The sequence below is a fragment of the Delphinus delphis genome, chromosome 18 (genome assembly GCF_949987515.2).
Source record: "Delphinus delphis chromosome 18, mDelDel1.2, whole genome shotgun sequence".
In the NCBI taxonomy this organism is placed as follows: domain Eukaryota; kingdom Metazoa; phylum Chordata; class Mammalia; order Artiodactyla; family Delphinidae; genus Delphinus; species Delphinus delphis.
Window position 1 is genome coordinate 64,576,700 of NC_082700.1, and position 24,384 is coordinate 64,601,083.

A 24,384-nucleotide genomic window follows, 5' to 3' on the forward strand; every position below is an offset into this window, starting at 1 on the left:
AGTTCACGGTCTCTAACAGAACTGTGGTCACACTGAAGACTTTCCTATCCAGGCTAAGCCCTTATTTCCAAAGATGTTCCTGTCTTGGCTCCCTCTCCTTTGGTTATGACCCTTAACTTAAGCAAAACATTTAGACGTTGTTTAATCAGAATACAGAACTATTCTCCTCTCATCTGGGAATTACACTTTTATTCATGCCTGATAAGATTATCAATTTATTTAATCTTGAAAGGGTTTTTACTACCTTCCTAAAAAGGAGGAAAATGGAATAGCTTGCTTTAAAAAAAACAAAGGCAAAAACCCCTCAAGATTAACCCCTCTGCATATACGATTAGCTAAGATAGGAGGCATCACATTTTCTCATCACAGTCCTTACATCCTAATAATTTTCAAATCCTCAAATTGAAAGCCAGGTCTCCAGTCAGATATCAACATCTAGAAACGTATTATGCAAGCATTTAATAAAATTACAAGTTTTTGCTATTTAGGAATAAATTCAGGAAAATATGCTTATTACCTTCCTGGGTTACATAATACATGTTCTCTGCAATTACAGCACTCTTATCTTGTGAATCCAAGAAGAAGAAAGTAGAGAAATCTTCAACATCAGCAGTTACTAAAAATTTTAATATTAAATGTTAAATAATGAATAAAACATTCACAACTCAATAAACATTTATAGGAAAGTATATGGAAGGATTGTATTACCTGATGTAGATATTAAATTAAGGTACTGCCATTTATTGTACAAAATCAAAGGATTTATACGGGGCACAACATTATTTCTATCCATAAGGAAGTCAATTGCATTTGTTCGATCATTTAATGTACCCTAAAATAATAAAATATTATTTAGGTAACATATGTGATTTATATGCAGATGTTTTAAAATTATGCAGAGAATACATTTAAAGACTACTGAATCTAAAATAAGTCAATAAGTAACATGCAATTTAGGATTCTTATAATAAATTTTCCTATAAAACTGTGAAGTTTCTTTCCAATTAAGCAATTTTTTAGATGCAATTACGCACAGATAAATTTAATTACTACTTTAAAAATCATTACTAAACGATCAGAATGGAAACTTTTACACAATTAACTTTTGCTATTAAAAGATATTTTTAACATAAAAATCATCTTTAAATATCATTCATCAGATATTTTCTCATACATGCTTACCTACCATAAAAACTTCCTTTTGTAAATATGCAGTTTCATCCATCATTCTGTGAAGAACAGCCGTTTCTAGTTCCCTAATATTCAGCTCTTCATGGTGAAAGGATTCACCATTATAAAGAGCTTGAGGCAAAGGACCCAGGCCAGTCATCCTGTAATAGCTTGCTCCTGCCTATGCAATTAAAAAATACCAGAGAGTTAAACAGAATACGTTTGTCTGAAAAAGAAACACATAAATAAAGAAAGGGACACGGCCACATTTTGTATGTCATAGAAAAAATGTTAATTTTGCTAATTTTATCTGTCCTTTCCAAACATTATTTAAAGGAAAGTAATTTACCTACATAGAATAAGTCAGAAAACTTTTTCTGTAAAGGGCCAGATACATATTTTAGGCTTTGTGAGCCGTCTGGTCTCTGACACAACTACTCAACCGTGATGTTATAGTGCAAAAGCAGTGGCACACAACACATGAATGAGTGAACGTGGCTGTGTCTCCAAAAACCTGTATTTATAAAAACACGTGGTAGAAAGGCTGGATTTGGCTCATGGGCTGTAGTTTGCTGACCCCTCATAGAGAGTATGACATTACTTTAAAAAATGCATTTACCTGCATAAGAGATTCATTTCTCGCTATATTCATTTGTTTAGTTAACATTTATTGAATTCAAGCATTTGGCTAGACTTTGTGCATACACAGCTGAAAAATCTGCCTTCAAGGGGCTCACATATATACAAGCAAAACTGAGGCATATACCAGATTGTATGGGAGCCCAGAAAAGGAATGACTAAGCTTGAGGGTGGAGGGGAGGGATCACAGAAGGCCTCTGTTAGGGAGCGACACTAAAAGTCTTAAAAGGATGAGCAAAAATATGCTAGGGAGATAAAGTGGAGAAAGACATTCCCAGTGAAAAGAGACAGTACTGCAAGGAACAGAAGGGGAGAGAGAGGTGGTATATTTAGGTAATGGCAAGTACTTTTCTGTGTTTACAGTGGGAGGAGTTACATAGGGAGAAGATGTGGAGTCAGAGGGGATGGGGAGAGAGGACAGATCATGAAGGTCCTCAACATCTGGATTTTATCTTGTGAGGGATAAAGCATCACTAAACAATTAATTCATTCACTACTCAACCCTACAAATTATTAAAACTTTCATTATAGCCAACATATTCACAATTACCCTATGAAGCTAAGGACTACTATTATATCCACTTTACAGATGATAAAACAGAGAGTCACTTCCAATGCCACATAACGACTACACTTGGGAAACAGACTTTGTAGTTACATCTGTTTGACCAAGAGTCTGAACTCTTACCATCTCTGCATTTATTGGACATTTACTGTGTATTAGGCAATGAATGCATGAGAATGATATGCAAACTCTGTCCTAAGAAGACATAGTTTAACAGGGGGAGAGATGGATACATTAAAAATAAGTGTGAATAGATATCCAGGGGTACTAGGGAGGGCACGGTCAATTCTACCTAGGAAGAGGGCTCATGACAAGAAATACGATCAGATTTGCTCTTTAAAAAAAAGAATATAGTGGCGACAAAGAGAAGGAAGAGGGTCGGAGAGCATGCACTGGGGGCGGTGGGTCAGGGGCTACTGCAAAAATACAGGAAAGAAAAAGCAAGAGCCAGACAAAAATCAGTGGTGAGAAGCAAGGAGAGAATGAGGCAGTTTCTGAAATATTTAGTTGACAAAACTGACAGAACTTGATGATCTACTGTTCGGGAGGGTGTGAGGGAAAAGAAGCTGGACAACTATCCGGCTTCTAGTAGCCTGAGTGCCCTGGGAGAATGATGGCGCTACCCGCTAGGATAAGGCACAAAAAAAGAAAAAAAGGTTTGGGGTAACAAGAAAGACGATGGGCATAGTTCTAAATTCATTTAAGACCCTTATGGGCAATCCCCCAGGCAGCTGAATACATGGCTTTGGACCTTAAGAAGGATATTGCTGCTAGAAATACAGCAATTTTCCCCTGTGATTTTTCAGTTAGGCAACCTGTCTATTACAAAAGCCTTAATTACCACAAATAAGCCATAACACTGAATTTTGTACTTTTAGCCTACATCTCTATTCTGAGCTGTAGACACAAATATCCAATCACACTTCACATCTCCTATGGAATTCTCACAGGCACCTCAAATTCAACATGTGAAAAACTGAACTTCTGTTCTTATTTCCCACTTGGTTTCTCTTCCACCCTTTCCATCTTGGCAATGGCATTACCACCATCCCAGTGAGTTAGTTGAAGCCCGGGAGCCGTCCTTGACAATTTCTCTTCTCCTCTCTCCCCTTTCCAATCCAGCAGCAGGTCCTGGATTGTATTTCCCAAATACCTCAATTGTGTCCATTTTTCTCTGCCTCTACTCTTCCAAAAACCTACTAGCCCATCTCTCATCTCTCACCTAAATGCTTCCTAATCCGTCTTCCTATGTACACTTTTACCCTCTGACAATCTATTCTCAACAACGGAGAATGCTCTTTGGAGAAAATGCATGTCACTGTCACTTCACTTGCTTAATATCTTCTCAGGTTTTTCACTGTTGCAAAGGTATTCTACTGTTTTGAGTTCACAAGCTTGTTAATTAACTACGGCTCACCACACTCTGTGTAATCAGGCCCCTCGCTTACACCTCCAGCCTCATCTTAGGGACTTCCCTCTACAACACAAACACATACTTGCTACATCTACTCAGTAGTAACACCAACTCTCTTCGTTCCTTCACATTCAGGACATCCTAACATTTTTCTCTGGAATGCCGACTACCTACCACTTCTTTGTCTTCTTTTGTCCAAGTGTCCTCCTACTTCTGGACGCGGCTTTAATGTCACTTTAAGGTCTATGTATTGCGTATTGGGTGGGCCCCTTCTAATAAAGACTCATGTCCATCAATTTGGGGAATTTCTTTGTGGTATTCCTCTAATGCTTTCCTTTGTTTTCTCTGTTCTTTCTGAATCTTGTGAATTGAAGACTGTTTACCTTCTTACTTTTCATGTGTCTCTTTTTGTCTCTGTCCTATTAAATTTTGATTTTATTTTTAATTTTCAAAAGATCCTCAAGTACTCTATTCTTTTACCTCTTGTGGACAGAATATTGTAAGTAATAAATGTTTGTTGAAAGAAAAAATAAAGTTTGGATACAGAGAGAAAACTACAGGAACATGAGTTTAGGGAATAAAGGTCTGAAACATTTATTTTCTTTGTGACGTAGTAATCAGAATGATTTTTGAGGCATGAAGAGAAAGGTGAAAAGGGCTTATAGGACTGATGAATGTTTAGAATAACTCTTGGGAGGAATAGGTAAGGAATAAAACCAGGCACAACTAAAGGACGGTAAGTAACACAGAGTCCAATTTAAGCTGGAGATTAAGTAGACTTGAGAAAAATGCAGAAATTAAGAAATGAAGATACCGTCATTACAAGACAGTCTTAAGGGAGAGAGGTGTAAAAAAGGAGAAAACAGAAGACTGAACTCACACACAAAAGATGGGATTCAATGTTTCTGAGGCGTGTACTGAGTCCATAATCTTCACAAAAATCCTTAATGTGTTTCATCATTTCAGGAGAATATGACTACAGGTATCTTAAAACTGGCAACACCATAAAAATATTCATTTTGCAGCTTAACTTGATAAAGAGTAAAAGTGGATTTCTGATAAATACGGTAGATTTATCACACGTGCTCATCTCGATTCTGCAAGTTTCACTATGCCAGCTACAGAATGGCGCTTGCCACCCACCTCTACAAGGATTAAATCATGTGCTGCTGCAGCCGCTGACCTTCAACACCCCCTGAAAGGAGTTCAGGTGGAGAGCAGAGACGAGGCACTCTGTGCTCTGAGAAAAACTGGCAGAACAGGTCTTCAGATAGATATTTTCAGAAGCCAATTTTATGAGCCCAATTCTTATTTCTCCTCTTATCTAGAAAAGCACTAAAATCCTTCATGGTGACATCTGCTCCTCGTGACTAGCAGCAGCCTTCACTAGACTAGCGGAAACCTTCTGCAAAGAAAATGTGCTTAATTGCATGTACTTCCCTGTCACCAAAATCACATGTATACTGACCTTCCCCCCTACTTCTTCGGAGCAGTTTCTCAGAGCTATCTGAAATGCCGTCTCCCGGGCTATAGTCCTCATTTTGCCCCCAATAAAACTTAACTCGTGACTCTCACGTGCATTTTTTTAAGTCAGCAACTAAAATGAGAGTATAATAATAAAAATCATGATGACAACGATGATGATAACAACAATAACAAGATATGAGCCCACAAAGAAAAACGGGAGAAAAGATAAAGAGTAGGTGACCAAAGTAGAAAGGGAAGTCGCTCCCGTGCAGACAGAAAGGAACGTCAACGTTTTCAGAACCCCTGAGGGCTAAAAACCTAGACTACCTTAGAAGGAGAAGATAAGGAGCAGAGCATGAAATGCGGAAACCTGTTGAGAGTCTGTATGCAGAGAAGTTGTATACCAAGGTCCCTCTCTCAATCCTGAAAGGCTAAACTATTCTGCTTCCCTTTACTCTCTGTTGAAATTGAATCACAAAGGCTCTAGATTTGGGGATTCCAGGTATAGTGGAAGGCTGAGAAAGGGGATGGAAACAAGACAGAAGATTGAAGGAAAGTTCACATTCTTTCAACGCAGCCTATTACCACATCCTATTTCTGGACATATCCTATCGCCTCGTTTCCCACATCTGCACCCTTTCATTTGCCACATATACTCCTTCTAAGAGGAAAATAAAGAATTCTCATTTGAAGAAATCAAACCCTGCAACAGAATGCCAGCATTCGAAAAGACATTCATTTGTTGGTCATCTAACTGAAAAAACTGACTCACTCCCCAAGTGAGGCCCACCAGCCGAAAAGACCCGTTTATTTGTAAGCAGCTTTTTACGGTTTCATACTTACATGTCAAAGACAACCAGACATCATAACACATTTGACAAATGCTTCAAACACAAAAAAGGAAATCAAACTGGATGAAAAAGGGAAGGTATAGAAGGCAGAGATAGCGCGGGGCACAGAACAACACGTCAGAAAGCTAACATTCTTAGATTAAAAAACTGTGCTCATGAAAGAAAAACTGGACACTCCAAAAAGGAATAAAAGAAGAAGAAAAAGTAAATAATTGCTCAATCCAGAAGATTCAGAAAGAACAGAGAAAATACAGGAAAGCATTGAAAAACAACACAAAGAAATTCCCAGAATTGATGGACACGTATCTCCATTAGAAGGGACCCACCAAACACCCAATGTGTTAAATGAAACAGGATCAAGACAAAGACATATCATGAAATTTCCAAGCAACAGGGATAAAAAGATCCTAAAAACCTTCAAACAGGAAATATAAATAAATAGATCAAAGAAAGACAAAGGAGTCAAAATCAGATTGGTATCATTCATTTCAGTAGCTTATTAGGAGCTAGGAGAGAGTAAAAGAAAGCCTTCAAAATCCACACGAAAAATGATTACCCAGTCCATCAATAAAATGCAAATATAAAATAAAAAACTTTTATATAAAAGAGATCAAAGAATGTTTTTCATTCATACTTGCTTGAGAAAGCGGTAAAAGCAAAATAAATCAAAAAGAGGAAACGCACAGTGTTCATGAAGCCGGAGAAAAAGCAGAGATCCAATGAAGGAAAGCAGCAGAGGCAGATCCAGAAATGACAGCTGTGCTTCAGTACAGAGGACAACCAGTTCAGTTTAGACAAAATGCAGAGTGGCTGCAGAAGGGCATTCTTGGGGCTGGTGTGTATGGGGCAAAGTGCTGGCTTGTTAATGGCTTTGTTTGTGTAAGGAAAATTCTAGATATGTTATCTGACCAATATCTTGACTATCTTGATATATTTGCAATAGGTAGAAAAATACGTGAATGAGTAAAAATGGAGTAACCCTTAAAGCTACAAAAAAAAAGTTGTTAAAAAACAACCATAGTACTTGACTTACTAACAAGGAACACTTTAAAAGTCACACTCACACTAAATATTCATTTAACCAAAATGTGTTAAAAACAGATCTGATAATCAGCTGGTTTGCAACAGGACTTTCCAATTCTTATTGTACTGAAATACTTTTGCACCAGTTGGTAAGTAACTGCTGTCTTGGGACTGCGATTCCCCACATGAGAACTACCTTGACCACTTTCCCAGACCATCCATGTCAGCATGATACAGCTATAAGCAAGTCAGTATCAGCCTCCGAATGAAGCCTTCGAAGACTCCATTCCAGTTCGAGGATGTGCTTTGATTGATTCATCTGATTGTTTGCTCTTGAAGCCACAACAGGTTTAAAATATTTCAAGTACTACCACTGGGACTGGAGGAGACCAAGGGACGGTCAGGAGGTGGAAGAGAGCTCAACCTTCAATTACTGTAAGACTCAAAAAATAATATCTAAAAATTAAGACGTGCAAACTTGAGGAATACAAAAGAATAAGAAGACAAGATTCCTTTCCTTAAAGTACTTATAATACAGTTGGAAATGAAATTTACATCCAAATATATTATGTATAAAAAGGTATATATTATGTATAAAAAGGTAGTTAATAGGAAACAGTAATATTGGGTTGTGAACACCAATATCTGAGGATAACATGGTGTTAGATATTTTCATGGCAACTGATATAAATAGTATGTTTTGGCTATATAAAATTATCTCAACTTAAAAATTCATTTGTATCACATCATATGTTGCTGTTGCCTTTACCTAGAATACGTATGAATAAATGAATTCATTTATCTCTACATAAAAGTTAGAGTCTTGTTTGTAGAGCCATTCAGCCACTCTTTTGATTGGAGCACTTAGTCCATTTACATTTAATTATTGATAGGTGTGTACTTATTGCCACTTTTTAATTGTTTTAAGGTTGTTTTTTGTAATTTTCTGCACTGTAAATTCTGAGAAGTATCTGTTTTGGTACTTTTAAAAAAGCCAATAGTGGCAACTTAAATACTGTATACAACTTGTGTCATTCCAAGGTATAAATTTCCCTTTTTTCTGAGGGTCTAAAATCTAAATCATGAGTTAATTATACTGAGATCATTTATTCATGAGATTATAATAAAAGTTTCTTGATCACATTTTTAAAAATTTGCATTCCAGCTTACCTTTCTTTCACCATCATATTTAGAATAAATTCCCAAAATATCCCAAATGTTAGCATGAGGAAATTCATTTTGGAGAACACCCTTCACATTGTCCACAGTGAGTATATTGTGATTCTCTACTTTTTGGTACATCTGTGAAAATAAAGATATTATAATTAACTTTCACCTTACAGTAATTAGTTTTATTTCTTTCCCTTAGCATGCATATTTATAAAATAAAGAACATATTTTATATTTTGTAAGTTCTAAGCATACTATATACATACATATATATATATATACACACGATTCCCACACATACACAAATAAACCATTTTAAGAATACAATCTATTATCCTATAGTAAAAATGGTTTTGTGAATATTCTTTGGCTTTCAAAATGCCATATCATATTTGTATATTATATTCTATTTTGATCAAACCAGATGTTATGATTCTTAATAAAATAATGGTTAACTTTATTTTTTTATTATTTTTTTATTTTTTGAAAATCTGCATGCTATTTTATTTCCATTAGAAAAATGTTATCTATATAAAATTTGGTCCAGTTTCTTCTCCTTTACCTCTACCATTCAAACTTAAATGCTTTAATTTTACTCAAGTAAAAGCAGAATCATGTATCTGACATGAGAACTGAATAGTTCATACCATTAAATTAACAGAGTTTAATTGAATTAGGTGTGCTCTTCATTATTTCTCAGGAATACTAACTCACCTTTCCTACATGCTATTTCCCTTTACTTTTATTTTTCCGAGTAACTATGTAACGTGTGTCTCTTTTCCCACATCCAGTAATGAGTGTTATAGAAGTGTAATTTATAACATCAGTAACTAGATTCATCATTAATCTTCCACTCATGTTCAATTCCCCTTATTATATGGTATTTCCATAATAACTTCAGATATTTCAGTCAACCTTACACTTTCCAACAAATACTGTAAAAATTAAGATGTTAATTTAAAAACATTATTAAAATTCCAGACTAAATAACACGGGGCCCACTTAGAGTGATGCTGGCACGAGAGGTCCTTGGACAGCTACTGCTTCAATCTCAACACGGCCTCCTTTGGGCAAAGCAGCAACCTGGTAAGCAGCTCTTGCAGGAAAACTACTCTAGAAATACTGCTTGTAGATGTCATTGACAGTATTGAAGTCGTTTATATCAGCCAGCAAAACAGCTGTTCTTACCACATTCGTGAAGTCACAGCCTGCTGCTTTCAGGATTTCACCCATGTTTGTAAGAGCTTGTTTAGCCTCTTCTGCCACCCCTCCTGGCACAAGCTGTCCACTTGCAGGATCCATGCCTAGCTGTCCTGAAATGTAAATGGTCCTGTCGACTAACACAGCCTGACTGTAGGGAACCAATGGCCGCTGGGGCTTTCGCAGTGCTGATCACCTTTCTGATCAAAGATGACATGGTTAATCCTTTTTCCTTGCCGCCCCTCAGAGACAACTCAGCCCATTGGTTTTTTTAGTAGCATGTTGTTTAGTTGCCATGCAGGCTTTTCTTCTCATTTCTCTTTCTGTGATTTCTAGTTTCATGCTGTTGTGGTCAGAAAAGATCTTTGAAATAATTTCTATCCTCTTAAAATTTTTTGAGACCTGTCTTGTGTCCTAGTGTGTGCTCCATCCTAGAGAATGTTCCATGTGCACTTGAAAAGAATGTATATTCTAGTTTTTTTGGGTGTAATGTACAGAAAATATCAATTAAATCTAACTGTTCTATTGTGTCATTTAGGATCTCTGTTGCCTTACTGATTTTCTGTCTGGAATATCTGTCCACTGATCAATGGGGTGTTATAGTCTACTATTATCGTGTTCCTGTCAATTCCTCCCTTTATGTCTGTTAGTATTTCTTTTATGTATTTAGGTGCTCCTTTATTGGGTGCATATATGTTAACAAATGCAATATCCTCTTCTTATATTAATCCTCTTATCATTAGGCAGTGTTCTTTTTTTATCCTTTATGGTCTTTGTTTTAAAGTCTATTTCATCTAATATGAGTATTGCTATCCCTGATTTCTTGTCATTTCCATTTCCATGAAATATCTTTTTCCATACCCTCACTTTCAATCTATGTGTGTCTTTTGCCCTAAAGTGTGTCTCTTATAGGCAGCATATCGTAGGCTCTTGTTTTATTATCCAATCTGCCACTCTATGTCTTTTGAGTGAAGCGTTTAGTCCTTTGACATTTAAGGTAATTATTATTATTATTTTTCTTTTTTGTGGTACGCGGGCCTCTCACTGTTGTGGCCTCTCCCATTGCGGAGCACAGGCTCCGGACGCGCAGGCTCGGCGGCCATGGCTCACGGGCCCAGCCGCTCCACGGCATGTGGGATCTTCCCGGACCGGGACACGAACCTGTGTCCCCTGCATCGGCAGGTGGACTCTCAACCACTGCGCCACCAGGGAAGCCCTAAGGTAATTATTGATAGACATGTATTTATTGCCATTTTAAACCTTGTTTCCCTTAAATATTTCCATTTAAGGTAATTATTGATAGATATGTATTTATTGCAATTTTAAACCTTGATTTTGTATTTCTCCTTTGTTCTTTTCTTTTTATTTTCCCTTTTGCAGTTTGATGATTTTCTTTTGTGCTATGCTTAAGTTCTCCTCTTTTTTGTTTCTGTGAATCTATTTTATGTGTTTGATTTGTGGCTTCTCTGTTTTTCAATTATGTTATCCCATTACTATATCTACTTGATTTAGACTGGTAGTCATACAGGTTTAAATAAATTCTAAAAAAAAAATCTAAATTTTCTTATTCCCTTCCCCCACATTTTATGATTTTGAGGTCCTCTTTTACATCTTCATGGTTATTCTTTTGCTGTTCATTGTAGTCATCATCGCATTTCCAACTGTGATCTTCTCTTTTCTATAGATTCTTCCTTCTTTTCTATTTAGAGAAGACCTTTCAATATTTCTTTTAGGATAGGTTTAGCATTGCTGTATTCTTTTAGTTTTTGCTTGTCTGAGACATTCTTTATCTCACCTTCCATTCTAAATAATAATCTTGCTGGGTAGAGAGTATCCTAGGTTGCAGGATTTTCCTTTTTAGGACTTTGAATATATCTTGCCACTCCCTTCTGGCCCCCAACACTTCTGTAGAGAAATCAGCTGATAGTTACAAAGGAATGCCCTTAGGCTAACTCTTTGTTTTTCTCTTGCTACCTTTACAATCCTCTCTTTAACTTTTGCCATTTTAATTATAGCATGTCTTGGTGTAGGTTTATTTGGTTTTTCTTGTTTGGGACCCTCTGTGTTTCCTGTACCTGTTTATCTGTTTCCTTCTTTAGGTCTGGGAAGTTTTCAGCAATAGTTTCTTCAAATACATTTTCAATCCCATTTTTCTTCTTCTCCTTCTGGGATCCCTATTATGCATAGATTGGCATGCTTTATATTATCCCATAGGTCTCTTATATTGCTTTTATTTTTTTGTTTTCATTTGTCCTTCTGTCTGCTGGTTCTTATTGGGTGATTCCATTATTTTATCTTCCAGATCACTTATTCATTCTTCTGCATTATTTAGTTTGCTATTTATTGCCTTTAGCTGAGCTTTCATCTCAGCAATTGAGTTTTCTAATTTTAATTGGCTCCCCCTTATAGTTTCTAGTTCCTTGTTACAGCGATCTGCACTTCTATCGATAGTCTTTCTTAATTCCCTCAGTATTTTTATTACCCCCTTTTTGAACTCGGGACCTGGCAGATTGGAAAGATCTGTTTCATTGTTCTTTCAGAGGATTTTTCTTGTTCTTTTGGTTGAGAGTAGTTCCTCTGCTTCTTCACTTTACTTATATTTCTCTGACGCTATGAATTTGGGAGTAACAATTATCTACTGTGGTCTCCAAGGGCTGTTTTTATGCGGGAGCATCCCTGTGTATCCTGCATGAGTCTAATATCTTTGGTGTGAGGGCTGTTTGTAGTATGGATGTCTGCCACGTCTTTCCTCCATGTGTGCTGGCTGTTATCTCCTTAATAGAGGGTGTGACTGGTGTTGTGGTGACCAGTGCACTGGATGTTGAGTGGGGCCTCCTCTTTGCTCTGTGGTTGTCACAGCCCTGTTGGGGGCTGGGTCTGCTCCATAGTTGTTGGAATAGAAGCCCCCAGATTTGTTTCTAAGCTGTGGTGTGAGGTATGCAGGACTGGAGTGCTTCCACTGGTAGATGAGACGTTGAGTATGCCTCTGCAGGAGCTGTCCACCGGGAAGTGCAATCTGTGGTGGTGTCTGTCACCTGTTGTGTGGGCTCACAAAGTAAACTGTTGCTGGCGCTGCCCTTGACCCTGCCTCAGTCATGGGAATGCAGGCAATCAGCCTGGATGTCTCTCAGGTACTGTGCTCACAAAGCCATCAGTGCAGTTCCACTGAAGTCAGGAACCAGGACCCACTGTGGGAGCTAGGGAGTCAGCCCAGACCCCAGCTCCTGCAGGGAGCTGTTCACATGTCCTGTAGGCTCTGAGCTTACAAAGGTCCTGTGGTATAAATCCACTAAAGCCGCCCAGGACAGGGCTCAGATTTCAGCCACCCCCTTCCAAAGTCACATGGCCCCTGGGGATCAGCTCAGATTTCAGGCCCACCTCCACTTGGGGGCAACCCCCTGCACTTGCAGGCTCCCAGAGTTCTTGAGGCAGAGCTGAGCCAGCTCTGTTCACGGTAAAAAAGCTGCTGCTATGGTGAGGGCCCACCCTCCCTTTGCACATTAACAATGAATGGGGCTTTTTATGGTGGACCTGGGCTCCTTAAACACATTCCCAGTTTTGGCCTGTACTGCATTCTCGCCCCTTCAGGCTGTCTCCACACAGCCAACCCCAGTCCTCTCCCCGGGTCTGTCTGCTGAAGCCTGAGTTTCAGCACCCCACCCCCGCATGCACCAGCAGACAGAAGTCTCATGTTGGGGAATGCAATGAGGTGGCAAGAACCATCTGTGGTGGCCTCCTCTGTTTTTCCTGTTGCAGTCTAGCTTCTGTACTCTCCCCTGACCCTCTGAAGCTGGCTGATCCCCCAGCCACTGAAAAGGGTTCCCAGGGTAAGGGAACATTTCCTCTTTCATAGCTCCCTCCCAGGGTTGCAGGTCCCATCCCAATTCTTTTTTTTTTTTTCTTCATCCTACCAGTTACATGGTGATCTTTCTTGCAGTTTTGACTATATGAGGTCTTCTTCCAGAGATCAGTAGGTTTTCTGTGAGAATTGTTCCACAAATAGATGTATTTAATGTATTTGAGGGAGGAGGTGAGCTCCACGTCCTTCTATTCCACCATCTTGATCCCTGCCCCCGAATTTCTTACATATTTCGGTATTAACCCCTTATCAGATACGCGGTTTGTAAATACTTTCTCCTATTCTATAGGCTGCCATTTGCTTTTGTTGATGGTTTCCTTTGCTGTGCAGAGCATTTTAGTTTGATACAGATTCCCTGTTTATTCTGGGTTTTTTTGCCTTTGATTTTGTCAAATCCAAAAAATTACTGCCAAGATAAATGTCAAGGAGCTTAACTCCTATGTTTTCTTCTATGAAATGTTTCTTTTTTTTTCTTTTACAGCATCAGAGCTTATGTTCAACTCTTTAATCCCTTATGACTTGATTTTGGGGTATGGAATAAGATAGGGGTCCAGTTTCACCATTCTGCATGTGGATATCCAGCTGTCCCAATACCATTTATTGAAGAAACTATCTTTTTCCCATTGTACATTCTTGGTTCCTTTGGTGCAAATTAATTGATCACATATGAATGGGTTTATTTCTCAGTTCTCAATTCTATTTATCTGTTTTTTTGTTTTGTTTTGTTTTTTTGCGGTACGCGGGCTTCTCACTGTTGTGGCCTCTCCCGTTGCGGAGCACAGGCTCCGGACACGCAGGCTCAGCAGCCATGGCTCAAGGGCCTAACCGCTCCGTGGCATGAGGGATCTTCCCGGACCGGGGCACAAACCCATGTCCCCTGCATCGGCAGGCCGACTCTCAACCACTGTGCCACCAGGGAAGCCCTATTTTTCTCTTTTTATACCAGTATAATACTGTTTTGATTATTATAATTTTGTAATATATTTGACATCAGTAAGTGTGATGTCTCTGACTTTATTCTTTCTCAAGACTGCTTTGCCTATTAGGGGTCTTTCATGGTTCCATATGAATTTTATGATTTTTTTTCTATTTCTGTGAAAAATGCTGGAATTTTAAATGCGCTAAATCTGTAGATTGCTTTGGGTAGTACAGAATATTTAATGGTATTAATTCTCTAATCCACGAACATGGAATATCTTTCCATTTATCTATGTCCTCTTCAATTTCTTTCATCCATGTTTTATAATTTTCAGTGTAAAGATCTTTCACCTCCTTGGTTAAATTTGTTCCTAAGCATTTTACTTTTTTTGATGCTATGGTAGATGGGACTGTTTACTTAGTTTCTCTTTCCAAGAGTTCTTTGTTAGTGTATAGAAATGTAACTGATTTTTTCTGTTGCAACTTTATTGAATTTGTTTATTAGTTCTAACAGATTTTTGGTGGGGTCTTTAAGGGTTTTCTACATACAAGATCATGTCATGTGCAAACAGATAATTTTGCTTCTTTCTAATTTGGATGCCTTTTATTTATTGTTTTTGCCTAATTCTCTGGCTAGGATTTCAAATACTATGCTGATTAAGAGTGGTGAGAGTGGACACCTCACCTTGTTCCTGATCTTAGAGAAAAAGCTTTCATCTTTTCACTGTTGAGGATGATGTTAGCTGTGGGCTTGTCACATATAGCTTTCATTATATGTTGAGGTACATTCCTTCTATACCTAATTTGTTGAGAGTTTTTTTTTTTTAATCATAAAAGGCTGTGAATTTTGTCAAATGCTTCTTCTGCATCTATTGAGATGATCATATGAGTTTTATCCTTCCTTTTGTTAATATGGTGTTTCACACTGATTGATTTGTGTATGTTGAATCATCCTTGCATCCCAGAAATAAATCCCACTTGCTTGTGGTATATGATCCTTTTAAGGTACTGTTGAATTCACTTCTTTAACACTTCGCTGAGGATTTCTGCATCTATGTTCATTAGGGATACTGGCCTGTAATTTTCTTTCCTTGTAGTGTCCTTAACTGGCTTTGGTATCAAGATAATGCTGGGATTGTAAAATGAGTTTGGAAGTATTCTCTCCTCTTCTATTTTTTGGAAAAGTTTGACAAGGATTGGTATCAACCTGTCTTTAAATGTTTTGTAGAATTTGCCAATGAAGCCATCTGGTCCTGGGTTTTCTTTGTTGGGAGGTTTTTGATCCCTGATTCAATCTCCTTACTAGGAATTGGTCAGATTTTCTATTTCCTTATGATTCAGTCTTGGTAGGTTGTAATTTCTAGCAATTTATCCATTTCTTCCTGATTGTTGAATACTTGGCTTGTGAATAATTTCCCACCTTTCTTTATCCATTCTTCTAGTATGCTTAAGTTTAATTTACTCATACTTAACATAAGTATTGGTATGGGTGGATTAACTTGTGCCATTTTGCTATTTGTTTTCTATATATGTGTCTTTTGTTTATTGATTCTTCCTTTACTGTCTTCTTTTGTGCTTAAGAGATAATTCTTAGAGTGCCATTTCGATTCTTCTTTTGATTTTTAAACGATTTTTAAATTTATTTTCTTTGTGGTTACTCCAGTAATTACAATATACATTGGAACTTACCACAATCTACTTCCTATTAATCCTAATTACAAAATATAGAATTTAAAATAGATCCATTTCATTCTACTTTGTACAATTATTGTCACATGTATTACCTCTAAGTAAGTTAGAATTTATGTTTCATTAAATCTTGTATAATTTAAAGAGAAAAATATATTCATACAGCCTTCTGTATTTATCTATATATTTACATTTTATTTACAGTTGCCATTTCATTTCTTCCCGTAGATGTGAGTTACCATCTGGTGTCATTTCCTTTTAGTGTTTCTTTTTAGGTGGCCAGAAATTCTTTTTCTGTGAATATCATTATTTTACCTTTTTCCAAGGATGACAGTCCTTGTTGCTTCTTGTTGAACATCTGAAAACAGACTTATATCATGTATTTTGTTCAGTTTTATAAGTGCTTACTGTAGGATGGCTAATCTATTGTTTGTTACTCCATTGTAGCCAAAAGTTAAAGTCTTAAAGTGCTTTTACATTCTCTAACTGAATTCATCAAATATTCATTAAGTATGTAACATATACTTTTGAATCTGAATGTTGTAAGGTAGGGAGAGAAAATTAAACTACTTGTATGTCTGTACAGTCACTATGCAGTAGAGCTGAGATACAAAGTAAGATCATTCTACTACAAATAATGTACTTACTCTACCATAATTCTCCAATATATTTCAATAACTTTCATAGACTGTTATTATGACTTTGGCCTTCTGTTATATTCTTCCTCTCTCCTGATACTGTATTTTCAAATTAATTTAAATATAATAATTTGCTCATTGAAAGTAACGAAACAGTATTAAAGAGAATTTATAATTCATGTATTTTACTGAAAGACAAGATTTTGCTCAAATTATTCTAAATTAGTGAAGCTAAGTGATCTAATGGACATAATACTCTCCCAACAGAATGTTAACTCAACAACGTTTTACCTTTCTATGGGATATAAAAATTTTGTGGTCACAAGCACCTACAGTTTGAAAAACTATGAACAATCTGACCCTTCAGACCCCAGTGGATTCTAACTGCTTTCTCTAAATATCTCTTCCTCACTGATTTTTCCTTCTTCTTCTTCGTTTAGCACAACTTATAGGCTATTGCACATATTCAATACCTACTTTTATGCTGCTTTGTATTGAATCATATGGTTTCGAGTGCAATTCGGTTTTCCAAGAGATTACAGTACTGTGCTGAACATCACAGTAGATAATTCAAAAGGTAAGGTACTGACAAATATGCCATCATGTGCAAATTAACGTCTAATACAAAATGCTCAAAGAAGAGAGATTAAGTAGAGATAATTAAGGTAATTTAGGTCTCAATTATAAATAATTAAGGTAAAGATAATTTTGGAAGGTCTTGAAGTTTCTTAGTGTTGAATATCATACTGATCCTTTCACAGTGAGGTAGGTGGACTTTAATAAAAGATTTAAGTCAATTTGACTGAATCCCTTATAAACTCTTACACCAATCAGTAAAACTAATAGACTGAGATATAATATTGACACTTATTCCATGGTACTATTTTACAGAATACAGTGTATCCCCAAGTCACTGAAGTGTAGGTAACTTCTATACCTCAGGACAATGACTCAGTGAAGTATTTAGTGGTTTTCGTGGGAGCTCCAGAAACAGGGCAGGAAATTTACACTGCTTCGGTAATTTCATTTTCAGTTTGAAGAAGAACCATTCCCTGTTAGAATAATGGTTGACAAGCCAAAGAATAATAAATATAAAAATGAATAGTTGTTTAAAGCTATAACCTGACTTTCTTGATAACAACAGTATAGCTCTTTAATACATTTATATTTCCATTATGAGCCATAAGAGGGTTTCAAACCCTCCATTATAAAATAATCTTCTTACCTCTTGTTCTTCCTAAATAAGGTTCTTACCAATTTCTGGCATTTCTTATAGTCTCTTTGTCAGACTCAGCATCAATCTTACCATTTTGATACCAATTTGCTGTTGTGAAGTTTTCTTCCTCCTTTGAAATTCTCTAGGAAGTCTCTATATACTTTGTCATTTAGAACATTTAAGTTTGAAATAATCTTTTCTATTCATGATTTTATTCCAAACCCAGCTCAAGAATTCTTCCCTTACTAATTATTTTCTATTAATATGCTTCCTCTAAATTTATATATACAATTTAAGTTCCTTTATTGGTTGGGTAAACCTAAATAAATTCATAGATTTGGGCAGAGCCTCATTTATAAAATGGGGACAATACTATGTACTTCAGCTGGGAGCTGCAAGAATCAAATTCATCATGTGTACTAATCCCCATGGTAGTTTTTATAAACTTTGAAATGTTAAAATAATAATAATTATAGTAATGCAAAAACCACTAAACATCCTAAAGAAATTATATGTAGTACATCAACTCACGTGTACTATGGAAATAAATGCTTGTGATACACCATGCTCTTCTGCAATATAGTTGAAAGCTCGCCAAAGAGCAACTCCAGCATCATTTTTTCCATCAACTTCATCATCTGTATTAACAATGAACACAAAACCAATTCTAGGAAAGAAGATGAATGAGAGATGTTACAACTACCTCTTGAACCACAATAAACCACGATTTTTAAATATTATTAGACTAGAACATCTAGATGGGGGGAATGTGTTAGTATCTGGGGTAAAGGGGAGTATTATTATTTGAAAAGCTTTGATTTGTAATGCCTTTTCACCAAAATCCTCATCTCTGTTGGATTCCTCCAAAATGTAAAACTCTCTCTGGTGGTGACATTATCAAATAGCTATTTTTTTCCAGAAAGAAAAAGTGGAGGGAAGTGTACTCCTAACACGACCACGGAAAATGGACCCATCCTTAAGTACCCAAGTGACAATCATTCTCTCAGGAAGGTAACAGGGTAAACAAGACTACCAAGCAGCTCTGATTACTGGAGTCGACCATAAAGGTGTATGATTTTTCACAGCACACAGCTATGTCGTGTCAGGCCCTAGAGATGACCATCACTTTGAATTCAACATTGACACTCCGTGTGACACAACATGAACATCACTGGATTTCCTTCAGTTGACAGTCTGTTATAAATTGATAATTACCTAAGAGGAATTTTATGATAAAAGAAAAGTTCAGCAAGTTTTATAAAGTCCACGGTATATTCTTGAGCCGGATCAATAAACAGAACCTAAAAAAAAGTAGTAGACTATAATCACCATTTTGTTTTAACACTTCATAATTTTCATGAAATTGAAACTTAATCTAATTTCTGTAGCTAAAAGCATGAAATTCAAGGTACAATTTTTTAAATTTTCTAGCAATTTTAAAGAATTTTGAGGAACGTACATAAGAAAGAGTTGCACAGTTTACAAATTTCTAAAAGCTACACACCAAAATATAATACACGAAACTTAATCAGGTTATTCATCCTCTTTTTGAAGCACAGCACTAAGTAAATATTTTTTACAAGAAGTGAAATACCTTATTCTAAGTGTTCGTTGGATTTTCTGTGACGGGTTTTTTAAAAAAGGAAATAGAAATTGAATTTTGATCCAAAAAATAACAGCATTAACATCTGCTGTAGGAACTAAGATATTCAATTCCCATGTGAAAAAAATATAAAGCCCTAGGTGTTTTCTCCACATTACAAAGTTCTATAAGGTTATTTAACATTGTAATAATGAATATTTATATCACAGATGACATAGTAGTATTTATGTATTTTTCCCTGAAATGTACTTAAATTAGTTCTTTATAATAAAGAAGGAAGAAAAGTTTGATCATAAATTGCTTTTAGAAAATATAACAGTAACCCATCAATTTAATGATGGTATTATAAAAGCACATGAGGGTTAAATAATAAAAGGCAGGTTATGTGACACTGCTAGCTTTTGATACCTAGTCAGCCATGCCACCTCAAGCTTGTTGCATCAGGCAAATACTCCTTTCCTTATTACTCACATGCCTACTTACCAAGAGCAGGGTAGTCCAAAAAGAATGGTGATATCTTTATAAAAGATGTATACAAAATTTCAAAGTATAAAACTTACCAAATTATGAAAATTACGCCTTATGAAAGGTATACTTCCAGGGGACACTGGCTTCAAGAGTTCCTGGCAACTTGAAGGCCACATAACGTACAAATCATCAGTTTCTAAGTCATTAATCCACTAGAAAAGAATCCAGAAATCTGTGAAAGCTATATTAATACTTAGATCATTTTCAAAGCCGGATTTCACTCTGTCAAACAGCAAGTGAAATATACACAAGATTTTCTACATTTCTGATTAAGTATAAGAAGCTAGTTGAACATTCTTTAAGGAACATATATGTGCAAAAATTTTATATTCCCATAGCCTTCTACATTAAGCCTTCCCCTTCCGAAACAATTGACTCCATTTACTCATATGTTTGTTTTTCATACTAAAAAATAAAATTGTATAAAAATTACTCCGATAAACCATTTAAGGTACAGGAGGCAATGAGGTCATTTACCTTTCCTCTAAAATTTAAAAGCTTGGACATAAGGAAAATAAAACGACTTAACAAAAGTTAAATGTTTAAAACCGACATTTTGGACGTCCAGTTCTAATAAAGATGGAACAGCTTATATTAGACTAGCCTTTCCCCCCCCCACCCCGAAACAATGACAAAAGGTAGAGAAAAGCATTGTCTAGAGGCATGGAGGTAGGGGTCAACCAACAATTAACAACTGAGGAGTTACAATCCTTGAAAGCAGGAGGCAGAGGAGGAAAGCTCCTCAACTTTGTTGCTGGGGGCATTTTCCAAATTGCAGCCTGGAGGAAGAGAATTCCAACAGAGAGTGACAGTCATATTGCGCAGTCCCAGTGTGGGGAAGATATATTTCCTACATATCGGGAAAGACAGAAGAGAAAGTTAGGGCTGCCAAACTGATGAGATGTGAGATGGGGGCAAGTCCAGCAGAGGAGGAAACCGCAGAGAAGAAACCAAAGAAATCTCTGCAGAAACTCCTCTCATTTGCTGACTACTCATTTACACATACACATGGCAACACGCCTCCCCCCCGCAAAAAGGCCAGGAGAAAACAGAAACGCGGAGGTTGAAGCTGCAGGCATAACATGTTACTGAAGAGACAAGAGGTTGGAGTTCAAGGTGGAAGGACTTTGCTAAACACTGCACTTTCATTAGAGACCCAGTAGGGCCAGACGCTAGGAGTAAGACACAAAAGAGAAGAACTCTCACACAGCCTAAAATCAAGCCTCAACAGAATGAAGTAAGCGTCTGGTACCTGGACTGCCAGAACAGACCTTACAATTCTTTGCTTCTATAACTTTTCATCAGCAACTTCTGGTTCTTACCAAAAACCGTCATACGAAAAGAAAAGGACCAAATATCAAAATGCAGGAGAAAAAAAACAGACAATAGAAAGGGACTTAGGCAAGGACTTTAAAATAACAATTCATATACATTTTAAAAAGAACAAAAATAGGTGGAAAGACGGAAACTTTTAACAGAGAACTAAAACCTATTAAAAAGAAAGAACCAAAGGGATATTGCAGAATTTAAAACAGTGTCCATAATTAAGAAATGGATGAACTTATCAGGTGGTTTTAATTGCAGACCAGACACAAAAGAAGAGACAGGGATTAGGAAACAGGATGACAGATCAACAGAATGTATTTTAACTAAAGCAAACAAAAATAATGCAAAATCAAAACAAAGTGTAAGAGAGATGAGTGACACGGGCAAAAGGTCTAACGTACCTGTAGCTCAAAGTCAGAGAGGAGAGGACAAATGGGACAACGCAGTACCTGAAGAAACGAGGCGGCTTTTGCACTAATCCAGACATGAATTTCTGGAGGGCTTACCTAAGCCAGAGGCAGTGGTTTTAGAGAGAAGGCAGAATTAAGAGACACACACAAAGAGGGATGAAGAGGAGGGAGAAATCTAGGGTAATTCATGGCTTTCAGAGAGGAACACTGTATCAGCAGAGAGACATTAAGCTCTAAGAAGTAGGTTTTTCCAGGGGAGAGGACAGGAAAGCAGAGAAGGAATTAACTCGGTTTCAGACATCCTCGTCTATAAATGACAGTTGACAGTTGTAACAATTTCTATTTTAGTGGCTAACAAGTATGATGGGTTCTGGGATTAGCTTTTTTCCACTAAAATTTGTCTTGGTGGTACTGAGATAGAGGGGAGAACTTTAGTCTCCCTGGAAAAATCAGTAGTACTGTCTCTTATTTATGTTTCTGAGGTAATGCTTGCCAAGATGTGAAGGTAATGGGAACGGTTCCAAAGATCCTCACAATAGGCCGGGGATCCTGTGAGAACTGGAACTTGCAGTAGACTCAGTCAGCAATGTCTAGATGAGTTAACTGTTCTCCTGCGGGAATCCTGGGTCAGAGGAGAAGGCGGCGCCATGTAGAGGATGTGAATATCCGATCCCCTTGGTGGTGAGTTGTATTTTTTACTTCAGGTGATAAACTGGCATTATGCTCTGTGTATCAGTCCCACTGAACTTGAATTAATGACTGGAGACAGAGTCATTTCTAATGTGGATCAAAACAGCTGCACGTGTTTATTTAATATGAAGACTCCTTGGTGCCACTTCAGGTCTGCTAAATCATCCCCATTTAAAACAAGGGCCCTACGTGATTCTTATCACAAATACTAAAGTTAGAAAGCTAGAGAAATGGCCTAATTTACAGCCATGGGTTTTGGGGGAAGTAATTGAGGTAATAACGTGGGTCCATTTTGGAGAACTACTGAGACAACACTGGAAATCACATTGACTAGGCCCACAGACACTGAACTGCCCCTTTCCCCAGTCTCAGGTGAATACACAAAAGCAGCAACAGTAACTGGAAGAGCGCCTCACAAATTCGCATGCAGAACTGGCACTGACACTCCAGTGATCTACCTCCATCCATTCTGTTGGTCATAACTCGGGCCTTTCTATCTACTAGGCTTCCAAGATACTGAAAAAAAGATACTGTCATTTATAGATTAGAACCTGGAAGACAATTTCCTGAACATCCAAGGAGCTATACAGGTCAACAAATAATCACATAATGGGTCATGCTGTTAGAGGCTGACTCTCTCTCTGAGAGAAGCAAAGAACTTAAAAGACTTACAGTTCACATTTCTGGGCTCTCTTTGGGGAGTGACATTAGCTAAAATGGCTGAGTAAGGAGCTCCAAAACTCCATCCTTATACAGAAAATGGAAAAACTAGAAAATCTGTGGGAATGAATATTTTCAGAACCATGAAAACTAACCAAAAGCTTGCAGCAACCCTGAGAGTGTTTATTCAAGAAAAATGGCTGCATCTCAGTAAGAACACTGAGATGTGTGGCATTATAACTTACCTAAGTCCCATCTCCTGCTCCCAAGCTAATCAGTAGCCTTGAAAATGACAGCTCACATTCCAGTACCAATATTACCAGAAGCAGTAGAATGGACTTTATTCTGAATGAATTGTAACTTTTTGTTTGAACTGTCTGGTGACTCCCTAGAAAACCTTCTGAAAAGTCTTGCCTTTATCCTGCCTAACTTGTGATTCGCCTAGTGTTAAAGCTGCTACTCTGATTTATGGAAAACATTTACAGGCAAATGTTTTAGTCACTCCTGAGACAACAGAAAATAGCTGGGACGCACAATAGAGTAACCACAAACTTAGTGAGGAAAGGCTGGGGAATGAGATGTTTTGGGAAACAGGGCTTTGAGAAGTTCTGACGTATTCCTGGAAATCTACAAGGCCACGTGCATGCCCAGGAACACGTGCATGCTCAGGAAAGACCTGAGAAGGCCCTACGTTCTTCTCACACCTGGCTGACTTCCAAGCTCTATGCAAACAAGAACTGAAGGCTAATGCAGAGATGCAGACCACCTGATTGAATGTTTAGCGTGTGCTGCTCCCCCTCCCTCCATGTGCCACACACACAGAGCCCCCGTGCAAAGACTGGGAGATTTTCTGGTTCGAGGCATGTAAGTAAATCTCTGTCCAATACTTAGCAGATGACTAGGCTAACATAACAGACACTTCTGTGGCCACACATGAAAAAGAATACAGACTTTATAAAATTAGTCACTAAACAAATAACAAAAACAACAGCAAACAGCAATAACAAACCCTGGGGAGGGGTGAGAATCTGACTTCCAGAAGTGCCACAATACTATATTCAAGATGTCCAGTTTTCAACAACAACAAAAAAGGCAATGAAAAATCCTAAATTAAACATAAGAAAACAATTCCATTTATAGGGACATAAAAAAGGGTAAAATACTTAGAAATAATTTAACAAGTCTGAGACTTACACTGAAAGCTACAAAACATTGTTGCAAGAAATTAAAGAAGACCTAAATAAATGGAAAGGCATCCCATGTTCATGGACTGGAAGATGTAATATATTTCAATAGCAATATTCCTTAAATTGATCTATAGATTCAGCAAAATCTCAATAAAAATTCC

General features: G+C 37.2%; 1 protein-coding gene and 1 pseudogene across 1 annotated transcript in view; both read right to left on the reverse strand.

Annotated features, from left to right (window-relative positions):
• Window positions 1-24,384, reverse strand: part of UGGT2 (UDP-glucose glycoprotein glucosyltransferase 2) — a 171,260-nt gene that overhangs the window by 75,975 nt on the left and 70,901 nt on the right. Inside the window, exons 13-19 of the mRNA XM_059995737.1 lie at window positions 19,983-20,102; window positions 19,035-19,120; window positions 18,351-18,486; window positions 8,300-8,431; window positions 1,187-1,351; window positions 709-832; window positions 518-616 (exon numbers count right to left, since the gene is read on the reverse strand). Of these exons, the coding sequence (XP_059851720.1) occupies window positions 518-616; window positions 709-832; window positions 1,187-1,351; window positions 8,300-8,431; window positions 18,351-18,486; window positions 19,035-19,120; window positions 19,983-20,102 (862 nt within the window). The remainder of the gene's footprint in view (window positions 1-517; window positions 617-708; window positions 833-1,186; window positions 1,352-8,299; window positions 8,432-18,350; window positions 18,487-19,034; window positions 19,121-19,982; window positions 20,103-24,384) is intronic.
• Window positions 9,001-9,716, reverse strand: LOC132413653 (2-iminobutanoate/2-iminopropanoate deaminase pseudogene; annotated as a pseudogene).